This window comes from Urocitellus parryii, chromosome 8 (genome assembly GCF_045843805.1).
Source record: "Urocitellus parryii isolate mUroPar1 chromosome 8, mUroPar1.hap1, whole genome shotgun sequence".
NCBI lineage: Eukaryota > Metazoa > Chordata > Mammalia > Rodentia > Sciuridae > Urocitellus > Urocitellus parryii.
The window spans coordinates 6,936,081-6,956,324 of NC_135538.1; the positions used below are offsets into that span (position 1 = coordinate 6,936,081).

At 41.3% G+C, this 20,244-nt stretch overlaps 1 protein-coding gene across 4 annotated transcripts in view; it reads right to left on the reverse strand.

The window, feature by feature from the left end:
* Map3k4 (mitogen-activated protein kinase kinase kinase 4) overlaps positions 1-20,244 on the reverse strand; it is a 106,971-nt gene that overhangs the window by 18,358 nt on the left and 68,369 nt on the right. For 2 of the 4 annotated variants that reach the window (XM_026393139.2, XM_026393141.2), the window contains exons 6-15: positions 13,989-14,146; positions 10,485-10,601; positions 8,919-9,018; positions 8,725-8,808; positions 7,609-7,875; positions 6,111-6,260; positions 4,650-4,811; positions 4,046-4,179; positions 3,369-3,447; positions 2,588-2,666 (exon numbers count right to left, since the gene is read on the reverse strand). In XM_026393139.2, coding sequence (XP_026248924.1) covers positions 2,588-2,666; positions 3,369-3,447; positions 4,046-4,179; positions 4,650-4,811; positions 6,111-6,260; positions 7,609-7,875; positions 8,725-8,808; positions 8,919-9,018; positions 10,485-10,601; positions 13,989-14,146 — 1,330 coding nt within the window. The remainder of the gene's footprint in view (positions 1-2,587; positions 2,667-3,368; positions 3,448-4,045; positions 4,180-4,649; positions 4,812-6,110; positions 6,261-7,608; positions 7,876-8,724; positions 8,809-8,918; positions 9,019-10,484; positions 10,602-13,988; positions 14,147-20,244) is intronic. The other 2 variants (XM_026393140.2, XM_026393142.2) reach the window with 1 other exon arrangement.

Here is a 20,244-nt window from a genome sequence, read left to right on the forward strand (position 1 = left end):
TTTCAACGGAAATGGGAATCCTCTTTCTTCCTTCATGGTTTTGTTTCCTTCCTTTTAATAACATTACACAGGAGAAGTGGTAGCAAACTCAGAGAGATCTAAAATTCCCTTGTAAAAATTGCAGAACAAAAACCAAGCAACTATTAGCAGAAAGCCAGGAAATCTGAGTTTGGTTCCTTATCTCAATTATTCCAATATCGAGTAAAAGAAACTCAAATAAGTAACAAAGGTGAAAAGGACAAAAAGAACGGGGCTGGGTTGTGCAGTGGTGGAGGCTCGCCTAGCACGCACAAGGCACTGCGTTTGATCCTTAGCACCACATAAATATAAAATAAAGATATCATGTCCACCTAAAACTTAAGAACAAATATTTTTTTAAAAAAGGAAAAAAGAAACAATTTGATAAGGATGATGTCATTAATTCAGCAAAGACTGGGAAGTACTTAATCAAGAACCACTACAACATTTTCCCATGAAGGTATAGACATTCTGTTTTAAAAAGAGCAGGCAGGCACACACACGTTTAATATTCTTCATACACGAAACAAAACATTTATTTTAAGAGTGTAAGGATGTTTATTTATTTATTTAATGTTGTGAAACTGACATTTCATTGGGAAGAAAACCCAAATGGCCAATAAATATAAAGTAGATGTTCAAATTTCACTAGAGGTCAATATTTATCATAGAGATGTTTTCATGGCCAAAATAAAGACAAGCCCATAGAGTAGTGAAAGAATTTAGTACAACTACGATGTCTGCAGTGTGGCCAGAAGAAGATGAATTAGATCTAAACCTGCTGACATGGAATTATTTCTACATTGTCAGATGCAAAAAAGGAGAGATTAATATCCAAGATGAACACATTTTTATACAATAAATGCAGGAAAACAACCCTATAGATGCTTGTATGATTATGTGAGCAGAGAAAGGTAGGGTGGAATGTGTCTGTTCAGGTGCATGAATAAAGAGAAAACGTAGAAGGCTGCACATGAGGCTACTGTCATCAGGTGCAGCTTACAGCACAAGAGGAAGAAAGCAAGCAGCAGCAGCAACATGACAGCTGATGTGCGCTCAATTTCATTGATTTTCCTTGTCAGAGAAGAACACAAAACCAAAAGACAACTCTCACTGTGTACGGGACACTAGAGTGTTTACAAAATATTATTACCTTATTTACTCCTTGTTAGCAGCCCATTTTACACATTACAAGGGGAGACTCAAAGATGTTAAATGAGGCCCAGGTCACTTGCTGTCAGGCAATCTGACTCTGAGTTCAGTTTTACCATCCCATAGTGGCTGAGGGGACAAAGGACAACTTGAGCCTACAGCAGGCACTATTAACTGTCCCACCAACAGTTTGAAGTGACAGGCATATTCAAAGATCATGGACTCAAATACTACTGGTGATCACCTTTGCATTATGGCAATGTGAGTATTTTTCTTGTCTTTTATAATTTTTCCTACATCAAAAATTTTCCTTAATGTATGTCCTCTCCATTTTTCTACATATTTTTTCTGTTATAATTGCTTTACAAAGAAAATACTGCTTACGCAATAAAATATTTTAAAGAAGATATGTATACTGAATTACTGAATATGGATTCTTAGAAAAATATTTTAAGAGATCAGAAAATCAAACTCTATTTATGATTACAGGCTTAAGCCAGTTTGATGGGAACACAGTGGGCTTTGTATACAGCTCAAATAATCTTACAAAAAATAATCCCCATTTTTACAATAGTCTTGGTAGAAAGAGTTTGTATAAAATAAATGAATCTCAAAGTTTAACAATCAATGATTAACACTTGTTCTTATACTAAATTTTCTGAAGCTAGCAAGTACCCTTTAAAAAATTCAGTTCATGTTCAAAAATTTACATTTATAAATTATTTTTGTGTGATTTAAATTGTATAAAAGTTTTGGGTTTTCACTTTTGGGTTGTTACATGCAAATACACTTTTGTTTTATTCAGACTGTATCAAGAATAACATGATACTTATTAGTCTCTTCTTGATATTTTGTTTTTAAAGTTTCAACATATACTGTAAAACTATCTAGCCTAACAATAATTGAAAACTGTAGTTAAAGTAATGTATACTGTGCCATAACATTACTTATTCTTTAAAAAAAAAAAAAAAGTAAAAACAAATCAGAATTTACTACCAAGGAATGGGGAAATGGGTTCCTAGGAAAACTTGTGGAGAAAAATGGTTGCCACTCTTTTCCAAAGATAAGGGAAAGGGGAAGAGAAGTTATTCATCCACCTGCAGTGTCTTTTGACCTTTTCAATCTTTCCTCCCCATGAGCAAAGATTTTAAAAGGAAGAGTAGAATGGTAGTATTGATATATTTTTTTTAAAAAAGAAGGTACTTTCACCTTGCTGACTAGCAGGAAACAGCCTTGTGTTGATATTTTAATCTTCCTATGGGATTTAGAACAATTAATGTGGAATTCTCTAAATATATACCTCATTTCTATCGCTTTCACTGTCATTTCCCTAAATACTCTTAAAACGTCTCACAAGATGACCTGCTCTTATCCCAACCAGTAGGCTCCAGGAGAAATGCTGGAACAGCTGTCTTACCAAGGTACAAACCTGTAACAGGACTGTGTGGCTTTCCTATGACGTGGCCGATGCATTCGTTCATCAAGGCTTGTAGGCTCTAGAAACCAAAGGGAAATGGGAAAGAGAAGAGATGGCAAGCAGAGCCTGCATTACATTGGCAGTACAAGTTAGGATTCCAGTATATTTAAGAGACATGCTACTTTGAATAAATATTTTTAATTAATTTAAAAAAATAGGTTTATCACAAATTAAACACAAATGAAATGTAACCAACTCTATCACTGGGAAGATAAAATAAACAAATTCACATTTTAAAAAACATTTTAAATCTGATGGAATTTATCAGAACAGTGATAATACTTAACTCGAGCATTACATTGAAGTGAAATAGCTAATCCTTACTCAGTTTATAAAATGCAGAAACTAATATTTTAGAAGTACCAGGGTTTACAAACAACTAGATACCAGATAATGATTTAATTTAACCCTATTGTGATTAAAAATAAAAGCATTTAAGATCTTGCTATGCTATTTAGAGTGTTCCAAGAACCATATTTATATATGAAAACACATAAACAAGAGAATAGGGAGTGATTGACTTCTTTCTTTTTTTTTAATTTTTTTCCTTTGTAGTTGAAGATGAAAAGAATACCTTTATTTTATTTACTTATTTTTTTATGTGGTGCTAAGGATCAAACCCAGTGCCTCACGCATGCTAGGTAAGCACTCTACCACTGAGCTACAGCTACAGCCCCTCAATTTGTTTTTTAATGAAAGAAAATTATAGAATATTCCATACCAAGAAGTCATCTTCTGGCAGAGCTGAAATAAAGGCAGGTTCAATGGCTTGCAGAAAATCAAATCCTTGAGTTGCCCACCTGTCACATGAAAATGTTCAATAATCACAAACCCACCAAGGAAATGCTACAGCAGTCTCATATTACATGATAATGGAAAGTAATATAACTGGAAAATTACTCTTTAAACAAAATACATGTTTTATATTTATACAAATGCCTGTGTTGAGTAAGTTTATAGTAAAAGTTTTCTAATAGTTAACAGGTTTCCTAAGTATAGATTTTCTTTTCTTTGTGGGTAGGGTAGGTAATCAGGGATTGAACTCAGGGGCACTAGACCACTGAGCCACATCCCCAGCCCTATTTTGTATTTTATTTAGAGACAGGGTCTCACTGAGTTGCTTAGTGCCTCACTGTTGCTGAGGCTGGCTTTGAACTCTCGATTCTCCTGCCTCAGCCTCCTGAGCTGCTGGGATTATCAGCGTGCACCACTTAGGCATGCAGCCTAAGTATATATATTCAGTAAAACAACAACAACAACAACAACAAAAGCTGATCACTATCAAGTTTAGAATCCTCCTTGTTACACCACCTGCTCCAAAACTTCATATACCATACAGGAACAAAATACCACCAACCCTAGACGACTCATGCAGAAGGCATGCTTCTGGGACATTACCTGGGTCTTGTACCTCTACCACTCTCACATTTAGTCAGGACATAATTCATCCATTTCCGGGCAAAGCTTATGTATTTGTCTCCTATCTTCTGTCTGAACTCTCCAGACATCAAACGAACAACTTCTTTATGGTACTGTAAGAAGATTTCAAGTATATCAAAATTATAAAAAAATTTATTATAGTAATGCCTACACACTAATAATGTCATGTCTGCTAAAAATGTCATTATCTAAAACCAAAAAGTAAAATCCAATTAAATCTTTATATTCTGAACTGCATGAAGAATTAGTGTCTAAAAATGCAGTATCATAAAGGCTTTATTCATAAGCTTATATTAAGAAGTATGTGTTTATGATATTAAACATCTCTTAACATTAAAATGTACTAGAAAGCTGTTAATACAAAATAAAAACCAGGCAATTATCTAACAACTTAAAAGTCAACTAAAATTTCCAATATTTGGCAGCAACGTACAGTAATATTCTTGGCTAAACTATGATTACAACAAATAAAGTTTGTTGTTGAATGAGTCTTAATACTTCTGTAAGTAACTTACAAAGCAGTTACTAAAGTGTACTACATTGTTCCTCTTATTTTACCTACCTCGAACCCAAAATTGTACCCCTGAATCATTGCTTCTCGGTAATACTGCTGCAAGGTGACAGATTCAGATTCATCAACTTCGGCATCAAACTCGGAGGTGAACATGTGGTCTACTCGGTCAATGGCATCACTTATTCTGTTGCAGAGCTCTAGTGCGTCATTCTGAAGAGTGCAAAGTCACGATGGACACAAAATGAAGCAAATCATACATTACTTACAGCATTTAAAAAGGAATGCTACATTCATCATCACACAGACATTAACTACCACAACACATTACAATCACTTTTAGTTAGCAAAAGAAATCACTGAATACAGAGGGAATTATATTATTTTCATTTTTATTTGTACTTGGCATTCTTTAATATTTTATAAAACACAAAAGGAAAAAAATCCACTTAAAATGATAATGCCTGGGGCTGGGGATGTGGCTCAGGTGGTAGCGCGCTCGCCTGGCATGCGTGCGGCCCGGGTTGGATCCTCAGCACCACATACCAACAAAGATGTTGTGTCCGCCGAGAACTAAAAAATAAATATTAAAAAAAAAAAATTCTCTCTCTTTCTCTCTCTCTCTCCTCTCTCTCACTCTCTCTTTAAAAAAAATAAAAATAAAAAAAAAATAAAATGATAATGCCTAATTACAATCTAGTCTTTGAATAGGTGCTGGTGGCTTCAGTATTTCTGTATATCAACCACCAGGACTGATAAATGCGTACAAAATAGAAAGTGATGAAAACAGAAAAAAATGGGAAAAGAATATAGGCTCTGGCTTGTCAGACACTCTGAAGGCCTTTGTGCCCATGTACAACTGATTATTTTCCCTATTATAGTTAATTTGGCTGAATCATTTGTTCCTTTTTGAGGGAGAGGGGTTACTGGGGATTGAACTTGGGGCACTTGAACTGAGCCACCTCCCCAGTCCTATTCTGCATTTTATTTAGAGACAGGGTCTCACTGGGTTGTTTAGTGTCTTGCTGTTGCTGAGGCTGGCTTTGATCCTCCTATCTCAGCCTCCCAAGCTGCTGGGATTATAGGCATGTGCCACTGCGTCCTTGGGATGGCTAAATCTTTTGTTAAACAAAGAAATAAATAAATATTCCTTTAGATTACATATCATTGATATGGAACTCTGGTAGTAAATCCTGGAAATTGCTAAAAGAGAAATTAATGTACATTAGGAATGAAGAGACCTAGAGTCCAGCTTCAACTTTGCTACTCAGCCATGTGACCATTATGAATTCACTTAACTGCTCGATTTTCACTCCTTTCCAATTATAAATTTCCTCAGTTCCAGAAAGGCTTAATATGAGGAAAAGTGTGTATTGGGGAGGGAGGGAGAATGGAGGGCAACTTCAGAGCTCCTGTTCCCCAAATAACATTATGTCACGTCTTTCGACTCTTCCACAGCAGCATGCCCAAAGGTAGTCATCAGAGCCGGGGAAGGGAGAGGAGGCGCAGTACCTTGAGCTGCTGCAAAGCTCTGGCAATGACTGGCTGACTGGACGTTTGTTCCTGGCGTAGAGTCATAAGCCCCTCAATGGACTGCTGGAAGGATTTTCTATGCATCGTGAGATGAGCTGACTGCATGACAACTAGTAAAAGATTGTCCACCTATGAGGGAAATCAGACACAGAGTATGACAAAGACCAAAGGCTGCTTTCCCACTCTAGTTCAAACCTCATCCAAAAGCAATGTCAACCCCACGGCCACCGGGTCAACAACCACCTGACCAGAGCGTCAAGGCAAGCAAAGTTGCTCTCATAGAGCAACGCTCTGCGGTGGGCAATGACGTCCAGGTTTTCCCGCACAGTGGAGAAGAACCCACCGCACTACGCAGGCCTGCAGTGTTGACATAGCTAGACCTCCCAGGAGTCCACACTGCTGGTGTAGTGTGGAGTGTGGGGGTGTGAGCATGGGCTCTGGAGCAGCATGTCAAGGTGGAAAATGCAGGAATAGGACCAGGATCAGATAAGGGGGCTTGTGTGAATCATTTAAGAGATCAAAACTGTATTATTATTATTATTTTGTGTGTGTAACAGAAATAGTCACTGCAGTATTTGAAGTTCACTGTTACAACCATCATTCTCAAAGTTCCAAAACAACCAACCAATACAGAACTGAAGAACAACAGTGAGGCTGAAAGGAGGAAAACTAAAAGAAACTATAACCACTCAGGAAAGGGATGGTGACTTTCTGACCTTGACAGTAGCCCTGAGGAGGCAGGGAAAGCATTACTTGCTGGATACACTTCTGGTGTGTCGGGGCTAGTGATTAACTGCAAGTGGGGAGCTAGATTTATATTACCTGTCATGCTCCTGGCTTAAATGAGTGGGCAGCCTGCACCATCCCCTCACCTGGGGAGACAGCGCAGGTCTATGGGCCGGAGGGAGGCATAACCCAAGTGCCTGGGTTCTAGTCAGGCTGACTAAGACGCACATGGACACTCCCATCTCTATCCCTAAACTGGACTCAGGTAACATGGGAAGTCCTTACAGTTAAAATCAGTGAGTATATAAACTGACTGGGATCCTTATTATATGAGCAGGAATAGCCATTGCTATAAAAATAACTAAATAATCAGTAAGCCAGAATCCTTAGGGTACCTGAATTTCTAGAATTAGAAATTAAATTACTGAGATAATTCTTTAAGACTTGGGTCTCTAGACCTAACTACCTGAACTAAGGAAAGGAATAAATAAAACAGATGTATCATTTCAAATATTCCAGTATAATGTAACATAATTATAGAATTTACTATAACATTTTAGTACAAATTATGCTGAAAATTACCAGTAGAACATTGAAGCACTCTTTTGGGATGCATATTCTTGAGCTAACCAGGGCAGTAAATCCATCACAGGCTAGAAAAAATTCATTTTTCTGAAAGCATTTTAAGTAAATAAAGTAGCTGGAAGGTGGGGGCCCAGCGAGTGGACATGGGACCTGGAGTGAGACTGACCTGCATACTTCTCAGGGTATCCACGGTCTCCACCTGAGGCACTAGCTTAACAGGCTGTGCGTCCCAGGTGCCCCAGCCACCATCTGAGTCCCGGGCCCGGTCACTGGGTTTGGTCAGAAGCAGGTAGGCATCCATGAGCACGTCATCTGGGTCCTTTGCACAGTCCTTCCCTGCAGCAGCATTGAGCAACTGCAAGACGATGCTCTTCTCCTCAGCCAGAGAGTCCGGAACAAACACTTGTAAGTTCTCCAAGCCAGGAATCTGTACCTAGAAAAGAAATGATCCAGGCTTATGCATTTACAGAAATCTGTTATTTAAAAAGAAAAACAAAAGCAGGTGGGTCAGGATTTGGGAAAGACAAGAATGTGAGCAGTATGGGGAACAGCAAGCAACTGAGGTCAAAGTGACGTAAAGAGAAAGTCTGGGAATGGACTGGGGGAGGTTCTTGCAGTCTCTCCAGTTATGGGACATCTTTTTATTGTTCCATTTTCAACCACAAAGTACTCCTGGGAGGGAATGGAACAACTTCAGTCAGCACTGGTGTGTGAGGCTTTTCAAGTCACCTGATGTTCTGCTGGGGGTCAACATCACCCATCATTTTAACAAGGGACAATAATGTGGTGCTGTATGGGCCACACATCCCTCCCTAGGCGACACATCCCTGGGTGTGGCATAACATTTCCAGTGACAATAACATATACAGATCCCAAAGTACTAAATCTCAAGCAAAGGGAAGTAAAGATGGTGACTCAGAAAGTGGTTCTAGTGATAACCCGGACACCAACATCAAAGACCCATGTAAAAACTTCAAACTGCTTCAGGAAATGTGAGGGTGAAAAAGCCACTATTAAAAATCAAGATTATCTTTTCATGTACATTATTTTAACCAAGTAGTATGTGTAAATATTTGATTACTTATCTGCATTCTTAAGATATGTTAAGTCAAATAAAAAGTATTTTTCTAATTTTCAATGGGAAACTATGGGGCAGTTCTATAATGAGGTGAATGTATGGCCTCCAAAGCCTAAAATATTCATTATCTGGACCTTTCTGTAAAAGTATGCCTATTTTAGAAAAAAGAATGAAAGGCAAAGTATTTCAAGTATACTTATTTACCTTCACGTACTGTTTTGCTTTTAGAACATCTAGTAGGTTTCTAACCGGTGCTGAGAGAATAAATTCTGCTGCTATTTCCAGGTCCTAGGATCAGTTACAAAGAAACTTCTTTAGTATTAGCTTTCTTAAAAGTAAGATAAAAGAAAAAATTAAAAAAAAAAAATAAAGGTAAGTAGTCAGGTTTGCAAACTCACCTTCCTCAACATTTTAGCAAATCCAAGTGCTTTTGAGGCTCTTTCTCTGGCTTCGTGGAAAAGCTCCTTGAGTGCCCGACTGATCTCTATAACAGACCTCCTGCCAGCAGATCAAAGCCGGGTCAGAAGCCATCAGGTGTGCCCCAGAAACAACAGCATGAACAACAAAGATGAAGCAAATCCCAAGTCACAGTAACAAAGACTACAGGTGTTTTCAATGGGAGCAAGCCATTACTGTGAACGTATACATAATATGGAGAAGCTGGCTACTCGGTTTGGTTTTCTGGATGTGCATGTGTGCAGCTCCTGATTCAATCCTGGGCAAGCACTCCAACTCTAAGCTACATCCCAGCCCACTCCTCAGTTTTATAGGAAGTACTCATGTCCTTTAAATATATGCAGGATACCTTCAAGTAACAATAGGTCAAATTCCTAAAGGTTTCATTGATAATTTCTTGGAGTTTGAGATAAGCACAGTCTGGTAAATGCCTAACAACTGGCTCTGCAAAAGCATGGTGGCATGTAATACATGTCCATCTGTGAGGTGTAATGCTCCCACTGTGGAGGATCTCAAGGCAGCAGTGAGACTCCACAGAGCAAGTGCTTGGGGAGAGATGTGCACAGTCAATTGAGGCAAGCCAGTTTCAATGCACCACTGTGCATAAAGCTCCTATTAAATCCATCCCTAGTGAACAACTAGAGCATCATAAAATGTTCTTTAGTTCAAAATCTGTCACCTTGAACTCTTATGTTCATTTAAAATCTATGATATTAGATCTCAAAACTACAAGACCTATAAACTGACGCATTCTATTTCTCAACTACTCAATTTGGTTTCCCCAGGTGAGAACGTGTGTGGGAACCCCTTTCTTTAACCTTGGCATAGAAACATCCCAGGTATTTTGAAACCCAAAACGTGTTTTGCATCAAACTTTGGGTGGTGAGAGACAGAAAACATTCTAGTTCTGGAGAGCCAGTTTCATTTGAGCATTAGCTAAGACTGAATTACATATGACTGATACACGGCCACAAAACGGCTCTATGGCAGAAATATATGCCACAAATAGCTATTTCAATGGTTCATCACAAATAGCATCTGCATAGAACTGGAGGAAATTCAACAGGGGAGTAAACCATGATTTCATATATTTAAGCTTAAAGTTCAGTAGAAAGGAGAAGCTAAATTTATCAACTATCATTAACACATACCATGCACTGCTACAGAAGTTTCAAAAGACAGAAACATAACATCTAATTAAAGACATTCCAGAAATTGTGGATGGAGATCACTGATTCTACTCATTTTTAGTCAACTTTATCCTTTACTCTAAAGGTATTATTTTCATTATGTGAAATAAACTCTTAAATTCACTTTCAAAAAATTTATCACATGAAACCATAACTAAGAGACATAAAAAGACATGACAGTAAGAAGCAAGTCCCGCTAAGTCTATTGCCCAAACTTCTCCAGCCCAACACATCTGGGTCTGGACGAGGCTCCCGCAGGCTCAGCACTGACAGCAGAACTGAGAGGAGAAATGGAGCAGGAAGGAGCACAGCTCCAACCTTATTTCATCTGAGGCACTGCTGTCGTCAGCACTGGTCCAAAACTCGGCACAGCTCTCCTGCAAGCCAAATTCCAGAAAGCTCCCTGTGGATTTCAGCAGCATCCCTGCGATGTCACTAAGGGAACAAAAATAACAAGAATAAAACTGGGAAGAAAAATCTTCCTAAAACTAAAAGGCTCAGCTACTACTACAATAACTTAAAACTCAACAATGAGAATTTTTCTTCTAATATAAAATAATGATTATTGTGAAAAAGTAAAAAGTTAAATTATAACACATACCCATCTTTGTTTTATTACCCCATCATTTCATCACAAACCATAAAATTTTATAATCTTTTTTGGTTGTTGTTTCCAGGGATTGAACCCAGGGGTGCTTAACCACTGAGTCACATCCCCAGCCTTCTTTAGTTTGGCAGGGCCTCACGAAGTTGCTAAGGACCTTGCCAAGTTGCTGAGGCTGGTCTTGAACTTGTGATCCTCCTGCCTCAGCCTCCGAAGCCAACAGTCGTGAGCTACCACACCCAGCCTTATGTTATATTCCTAGTGGCTGTGTGATTATTACACAAATGTTATTTCCATCTTAAACAAATGTTACAAAATGTTACGAAATGATACAAAATGTCAAACTAAATGATGGGATACAAAAGCAAAATGAATTACTTCAATGCAACTGTTTTTTGAATTTCCCTCACAATTAGCCGACAAACATGAAATACTCTATATAGCTGATCCTTCTCATTGAACACACCATCTAAACACTAATGTTAAAATGAACACCCAGTAGTCAAAAAAATCTAAATGAATATAATAAAACTTCAACAACTGTCTAATGACCTCAATACTGTTCAAGAAAAGGCACCTAGTAAAAGAAGGCAGGGAGGCACAGGACTCGTAGTAGATATGGTGGATGGCAAGTGCAAGGGTTGCTGTTAGAGAAGGATCAAACCCAGCTGAACACAAAGCTGTTTCATGGCCAGAAAGCCCTGCAACCACCTTGCACAAGTGTCTAATATTAACAAGGAGAAGAGCAGAAAGAGGGGGTCTGTCAGGAGGACAGAAAGGGGGAAGCCAGTTCAGGAAGAACAACAAGCAGGATCACGCATGGAGATGTGTCAAGCAGAGGCATGTTAGTGAAAAGGAAACCGCCCCAGCCAAGAGGAGCAGAGGCTGCTCATGCCACCAAGGGTCAAAGTAAGTCTGGGACAGTAAATGGGGCCATGCTGGGAAGAGCCTTGGATGTCACACTACTTTACTTGATCATTTGTTGGACAAGTAAGTGGGTACCAAAAATCTAAGTAGGAAAAGATCTGATAGACACATGCTTTTAAAAAGAATATCATACAAGAATATCCAGGGTGGTTTTGCTCAACAGTGACTGAATGCCTATTATTTATTAAGAAGGAGTAAACAAAACAGAAAAACAGCCCTCCAGTGGAGAAAGATAAAAAATAAAATATACAGTATTTCAGATTAATAATCAGTGCTTTGGAGAGAGAAAAAAGCTAAGGAGTCCTTATGGGTAGAAACTTTGATTTAAAATAGGCTGAGAAGGTAACATTTGAACAAAGACCTGAAGCAAGTGGGGAAATGAATCATGAAAATATCTGGAAGAGCAGTCCATGGAAGGGGACCAGCAACTGCAAAGGGCGCTGGCAAGAGCCAAGCCCAGCCTATGAGAACAGAAGGTAGCTCAGGTTGGACATGCAGGAGGCAGAGTCTAGGAGGAGATGAGGGCCAAGGTCCGTCAGTAAGAAGGCAGACTGTGGCCAGCCCCAAAGGCCACTGTCCAGGCATTCTCACTAGACAGGGAGCCACGGGAGTGTTCAGAGATGGCCTGCTGTGCCACGTAACAAGGTCCATCTGATTCTGGTGAGGTGCAGGCAGAATAGGGAGGTGATTTAGAGGGTACTGCCCTGACATGTGAACAATGCCAGCTCAAGAAGAGCAGGGGCAGGAGTGTGAGCAGAGGTCTAATTCTGCATGTGTTCTCAGGGCCAGCCAAAAGGACCAGAAGCAGCATATGTTCAAGAAATAAGTGAGGGCGGACGGCAGAGCAGAAGCTGTGGCTCCAGTACGGCAGATGCAGTGGACTGGAGACCTGGGATCCTGAGATGGGCAGTCCACACAAGGGGCAGCAGGGAGGACAAGGAGCCTCTCAGAATAAGGAGTGGGAGGCAATAGCCACAGCCTGGACTCAGAGCATCTGAAGGACAAGCAGAAGACAAAGATACAAATGCTGAAAGAAAGAAATGAGGGTGCAGTGAAAATTACATGTTTCTAGTGTAACTAGCAGGAACCTATTCAAAATTTTCTTCAACAAAGCTTGATAGACTGGAAACAGCAACTACAAGCAGAAAATACAAAATATAACATAAGTTATAAGCAAAGCACAATTAAAGGAAATAAAGTGGGAGGGGGACTGGGGGGGCAGTGATGCTGAAAACAACGAGGAGAGCCTTTTTTAAGAAGGCCGACTATGGGAAAGCCTGCCTGGGGACCACAGCCTGAAGCCCAGGAGCGAGGAGACAAGAGCAAGTTCACTGCTCAGAATAAAACGGGATGTAAGAAGACCTGACAATCCAGGCAGAAAAGGGGATAAAAGATTCTGAGACATCCAGATGGGACAGAGATGAGTGGAGTCCAGATCAGCCAGGAGCTGGAGTCAGAAGCACACCTGACATGGAAGTTGAGGGGCTAGAGCATGACAGGAAGGAGCGAGGGTGTACGTGACTTATGAAAAGAAGCAGAAGAAATACCAATATATGAGCAATGGGACCGACAGGGTCCAGAGCACAGGAGAGTCCCGATCTCACCTGAGTCAAAGCAAGTCAGACTGGAGTGGCCACTGGCAGAGTCCTCTGAACTGAAGCCTGGGCTCAACAGTGTGGGCCTGACCCAGGAGGAAACGCATTCCTACAACAGACCAGTGCTGTGCTCCCTCCTGCAGACCGTCCTGGTTTCTGTCTATATGCTTTCATTAAGCGTAAACCAGTTATGAAGAGACATGTGATTAGGCTAAATTACCAAAAAACTGTCAGTGGAAATACGTAAGTTCTGACTGTCCCCACCACAACTGAAACACCCAGGTCTATTCTACCCTTGGAGCACTTCCTTCCTTTTATTAAAATGATATAACAAGACAAAAAAAGAGGGTTTACCCTAAAGCAGAATTTCTCAGGTTTTAAATGGATACTTTGGGTGGATAACTGCCTGCTGTGGGGCCCGTCCTGTGCAGTGCAGGATGTCCAACCCGGCTTCTGCCCACCAGGTGCCAGTATTATGTCCTCCAAATGTGACAATCAAAAATGTCTTCATATTGCCAAATGTCCCCAAGGGTCAAAATCGACTCTGGTTGAGCACCACTATTCAAAACTTGGGAGAGGGGCAGGTACATTACAGGTATGAATGATTATAATTTTCAAGTAACTGAATATTCAAACGTGTGAAAGAGAAGAGTGAGAAAGGAAAGAAGCCATACTGTGAAGCAGAAAGATTCCTACCAGAAGAGTTTTCCAGCCTGTGCCTCTCCTCCCCGTATGTAATGAGTTATTTCTTTGGTGAAATTCCATTCTTCTTCTAACAGATTTTTTAAACTATGGGATGCTTGAGGTAATTGCTGTAGCATTTGGATCCAGCTTCTCATGTAATCAAAATATACCTTAAAATACAAAAATATAAAAGGAGATATTTGAGAGTAAATTCAGCAATCCACATCTTCACTTCTATTAACATAAAAGATACGAATCAGACAGGCATGTCAAAAGGGACTGTGGAAAGCATGTGACACAGAGGCGAGGTCTTTGCCACATCAGCTAAGGTCTAGGGTAGATCGTTTTTAAAACTGTATAACTCTTCAGCAACTTCACACATCATCCACATCCCTTTACATGCCTAATAACTAAAAAATTCACAATGTACAGGAAAGTACAATAGGGAAAACAGCACTTAGAAATGTTCGTTATGGTATTGGGAATAAATTTATTAAAGTATGTTGTATTCACATACAAATATATGAAACACAAATCCTACTGTTACATATTTTTATAATATAATCAATAAAAAAATTTTTAAAAAGAAAGCTTCATGATGAACAAACGTGACTGTGGTTCCCGTAGGAGAGTAGGATCTTTGCTGGTTTCACTGTTCTTTTTAGCTGGGGGCAGGTGTGCACTGAGGCGGACCTACCTGATGCCCAGATTTGTGTGGCCTAATTTCCCAAGGTTCATTAGACAACTTAAGATGTATGACCAGACTATCAGTTGTCCTGAAGTGGGTCTGTGCCCACCACCACTTGTACTGCGGCAGCCCGCAAGGCCTCAGCCCTCCTTTGACTTAGCTGCTGGATGGGAGAGTTTTACCTACAAGCAGTTTTTCTCAAGACAGGCTCACAGAGGATGTTCTGACCTCAAGAACACACCCGAATCACACACTCTCTCCCTCAGGACACCTTCTGACACTGAGTGGGACATTGCCATGAGGCCTGATGCCCAGATGCCACGTTGCTCTCGACTGCTGAAGGTGACTTGCCTCCTGCACTTAGGAGTTCCCAGGATTCTTTCTCTACCTTCAAGTTCAGTTTTTTCACGCTTCCTCACTGCTACTTTCAACCCACTACTCTTCCACCTTCTCACTTAAAAAGCTCAACAAAAGAAAGACTCTGCCCCTTGAAGGTTTAGGTTCCAGCTGTACCATCAATTCCGTCTTCACCTGTCATCACCGACTTCCAATCTGTCCGCTTCAGACCTGTCTGTCAGCTCTGGCCTGAACTTCCTAGTCCCCACCCTGATCAGGCTCAGCACCACGCTGTGACTTCGCCTCTGCTTCAGTTCAGCCCCCTGGCTTCCTCCTCCTCCAACAGGGCCTCCTGTGTCTCACACCAGAACTGCCCAACCTCCCAGGACCAAGCCAACACTCTGAGGCCCTGCCTCCTCCCCTCCTTCAGTTCATTTGTTCACTCACTAACACAACTTCCTGCCAAGCTCACTAGCCACCAGAGTCCACAGAGCCCGGTCCTTCTCCAGCTCACAACCCCCCCTTCCTGGGTCCACTCTCCTTGTCAGCTGCTCCCACAGGCCCACCCCTCAACACCACTCGTCAGTATGCTGAAGTCCCATCACTGCTTTTCATCTCACTGCCAGCCAAAGCATAGCTGGGCCATTCCCTGTGTCCACACTTAGAAGCTGAGAGCCACCAGGAAGCCACCTGTCAGGAAGTCTCACTGTTCTGCTCAATCACAATCGCCCACCATATGACATCCAGCATTCCTGGAGATCGTATTGATTTCACTACTCATTTTTCGTCTCTCTACAACCATCATTTAAAACTCCTCCGTTTCCTCAACCCATTAATACTGTCGCCCCCATTCTTAGCAGAGGAGCTCATCTCTCTTGAAAAAAGAACAGGGGGTTGGGGTTGAGGCTCAGTGGCAGAGCACTTGCCTGGCTATAGGAGGCACTGGGTTTGATCCTCAGCACCACATACACATAAATAAAAATAACAGTGCATCAACAACTAAAAAAATAATTTTAAAAGCCAGAAGTCATTAGACATAAAATCTCTCAGCCTCCTGACACCAAAAATGCAAATGTGCACATATACTCCCCGCCTTCTTTACAATGAGCTGCTGTTCCCCCTCATTTCAAAATCTGCATCGTGACACCCATCTCTTCCTGAAATCAGCACAATTCCTAGCACAGACTTTCCCTCTGCACACATGGGTATGTGCACACACACGCATAAATGTTCATCTCTCCCCTTATCAGAGTCAATCCCAAAGGCTGTCAATGCTCACAGGCCAACTTAAGAAGCAAGCTCTTACTGGATCCAGTCTTCACAATTCACCTGGCCACACTATCTGGCCCCAGCAGTCACTCTCGGTGACCCACCCTATGTCCCTCCAATTTCACACTTCAAAATTGAATTCTTACACTTCTTTCTCGATACACGTTATGCACTCTAACTCAAGCACTCCCACATGCAGCGCTAGGGGCCACCTGGCTCTGGATCCTACAGCTGCCCCAGCCTCCAGCCCTCTCATCACTGCAGCCAGAGGCCTCTCTTCACTTTTTCCTTGGGAACCTTCGTTCCTGCCACACTCCTTCCCAACACACAGAGCTGGCATCTGCTGCCTCCTGTCGGAAAAGTGTTTATTTCAGTCTCTTTTTCATTGCTTCTGTTAGAAAGTTAGGAGGCCAAAAAACAATCTAACAAATATCACCTAGAACAACAAATATTAATATTTGGTCATATTGTTTCAGAAATTTTTTCTGTAAGAAGATACCAGAAAGTTAATTCTCCTTTCTCTCTCTTCATTTCTCTATCCTTCTTCCCCAGAGGCAATAAATATCATGAATTTAGTATGTTTCTTTCCAAGTCTGTGTACTTTATAAAACAATCTGTCATTACACAGATGACAACATATATTATACCTTTGGGTATTTTTAAAATTTTTTTACATAAATTGGGTTATACTGGATTATCAACCTTCAGATAAATCCCAATGTCCCTTTCTCAAGAGAATCCTTCCTTTACCTCCACACAATCTCAAATCGTACCCTCAGGGTCCACAAAAAACCTGTGCCTCTCCTTTGTAGTATTTTTCACAGCTGGAATTTTTCACGCATGATTAGATAATAACCAATCTACCCATCACTCCAAAATCTAAGTCTGCACTCATCACTGAATCCTCAGTTCTCTACAAGACACCCGGCACACAACAGACATCCAATAATTAAGGTGCAGAATGAAAAATTTTTCCCTGCTCCTTAGTTCTTTATCCTTCTGCAGAAACCCTGTGTACACATGGGCTAAGGAATGTATCTTCTGCAACTACACTTCTTGTTCCTCACTTTCACATTTTCCTTTTGACTTCTCTTTATGTGGTGTTATGGTTTGGCTGTGAGGTGTTCCCCAAAAGCTCACGTGTGAGACAATGCAAGAAGGTTCAGAGGAGAAATGTTTTTGAGAGGCTTATCCCAAGCAGTGAATTAATCCCTTGAGAGGATTCACTGAGTAGCAAATGAAGTGGTAGGGTGAGGCAGGAGGAGGTGGGACTTGAGGCATGGCTTTGGGGTACATGTTTGTATCTGGCCAGTGGAGACCTCTCTCTCTGCTTCTTGATCACCATGTGAGCCACTTCCCTCTGCCACACTCTTCTGCAGCGATGTTCAGCCTCACCTTGGGCTCTGAGGAATGGAGCCTGCTGTCTGTGGACTAAGACCTCTAATCCATGAGCCCTCAAATAAATTTTTCCTCCTTTAAAATTGTTCTGGTCAGATCTTTTAGTCACAGTGGGAAAAAAAGTTGAGTAAAACTCGTGGTTTCCTTAGGTCAAGCACAGGTCCTTCCACCGTCTATTCCCTGCCTTGGTTACTTCTGAGCTAGGGGCCTGACACTGAACTGAGGCAGCTCAGCTTCAGTTAGGTCTGTGGCCTCAAACCCTCACCAAGTCGTCTCCTTGGACCGCAGACACTCAGTAAGCGCCTCAGTTTCTGAGCAGAGAGGACGCTGTCACACACTGTAACAACCCTGAGTCGTGGACTTTCTTCATAGTAACTTGCTGATCCCTGCCCCTGCACTTCAGCAGCGCTCCCATGGGCAGCTGTTCTGGGCTGGCAAGTTCAGTGGAAACACTGAGCATTTCACCGCTGCAGCCTGTGTCATGTACAGATCTTTAGTCAACATTAGAGCTCCACAGGGACATCTCGGCTCCAGACTCTCCAGGTCTAAGGTGGGAAGTATCAGAGCCTGCATCTGTTCTGCTTTAGTCTACATTTCAAGGCAAATAATCCCATCAATCTTTTAAATTTGTGGGATGGTGGTAAAGGAATGGGTACTGTTGCAAATTTTCTCCTTTTCTGAATATGGAATTTTTTTTCTTCTCTTTTTGGTGGGTTTCAAGAGAAGGGTACCGGGTAATTAAGAGCTGACTGCCTACCCAAGAGCTATTCTCTCCTTCCTTCCTAACAGAGACAATGATTTTTGTTTAGGTTCCCCCAGTCTTCTAAACATTCCCCTGATTTTTCTAGCACACTACAGGGCACAATTTTAAAACCACTGGTAATTTCCAGTTTTTTCATCTATGACAGTACACATACTGACTCATGCAAATCATGGACAGCAAAGCGAAAACTAAACTGTTGCTCCTCACCTGGCCCCACCCCACGTCCATCACAGGGCACAGGTGCCTCTGGAAGCCATCAGAAACAGCTCAAGAAGCAAGAAACTTTTTTTTTTTTTTCCAAAAAGTTTCATTTGATTGTCCATGGAAAGCAACAACAAACAATTATGTGTTGCTTTTTACCACAACTTTTCAATAATAAAAATTTTTCTGATGTAGGAAGTAGATATTACATCAAAATATAGCCATTTGACACACACTGATCTTTCATGTATTCTAGCCAATTAGAAAATCTCAATTACATCATAATTACTTCTCATAAATACCAGATTATTTTAAACTCCATTCCCTGGCACCTCCTTCATTTTCTACTCAATACAAGGTTGAAAAGCTGTTTGACATGTGAATTCCAAGCCTACACTGACAGTATGAGGCCACGCCACAGCCTTGCCACTGAGAGAAGGAGAAACATGCTGGGTGAGCTCTTGCTGCTGAGGCAAGGCTTGCACTGGTTGGCAAGGGAGTCTGGCTTTTTTCTTCCAACATAGAAAACGGGTGGTTCCTGGAGGTGCTGTAGCCAGCCTGAACAGGACACAGTGGAACCAGCAAGAGTGAGAGATCCTCCAAAACGACACCCTCCAAGCAGCAGTTTTCTCATGATTTCACCACCCTGCCAGGATGCAGGCTCGCCCATGGCCTTGCCCTAGAGACTCCAACACGCACATGCACATCAACACTCCACGGCACACTATGGAAGACAGAAGCATGTCAAGCTACAACCCTGGGTCAGGAAGCTCCCAGTCCAATCAGGGAACCCTGAGAAGAGACTGTGTTTACGCTAGGTTACAATACAGTTCTCACAGTAACTGTGAAGAGAGTTCAAAGAAGGTACAGAAAGGAGGCTAGAAAGGTTAAAATTATCAGATAAGTTTTCTGGAGAAAAATAAACTCTGAAAGTAAGTCTGAAGTAGCTTTAGTTAAGGAGGAAGGATGAGGAGAAAGAAAAACAGTTCTATTAGAAAATAATAATATAAACAATGGTCCAAATATCAGAAACACAGGGCAAGTATGATTCGTGTGAGAAGACTGGGCCCCAGGGTAAAACAGGTTCACTCTTGCTCCATCAAGTCGTTTACAAATCCTCAATGTGCCACTTCCTTGAGGAACTCTCCTCGCATCTTTGAGCCTTAAGATCCTTGTGGTAAGCTCCCTTTAGACATCCCCAGAGAAGTTCGAGGGTTCATCTCAGCATACTTGTACCCCAGAGCTATGGACATGTGGGGGTGGAAGTGTGCACCCTGGCCAGTCCTCACCAGATCCCTTTCTTGATCTTCTGTACTACTTCCATAGCTATGAGAGGTCCCTAGCCCCTGTACCAGGAATTACCAAAAGTTCTGCTAACAGGTGGCTGAATAAAAAGAAGACCAGACTATGATTTTCTTTGTGGACCGTGATGAACTGCCCTAGAGTTAGATAATGACCAAGTTGACAATTCTTGCCAAAAATGCCAATTTAGAAACCACTGAGGATTAAGAAAGAAAGAAAGAAAGAGAGAGAGAGAGAGAGAGGGAGGGAGAGAGGGAGGGAGGGAGGGAGGGAGGGGGGGGAAAGGAAAGGAAAGGAAGAAAAGGAAAGAA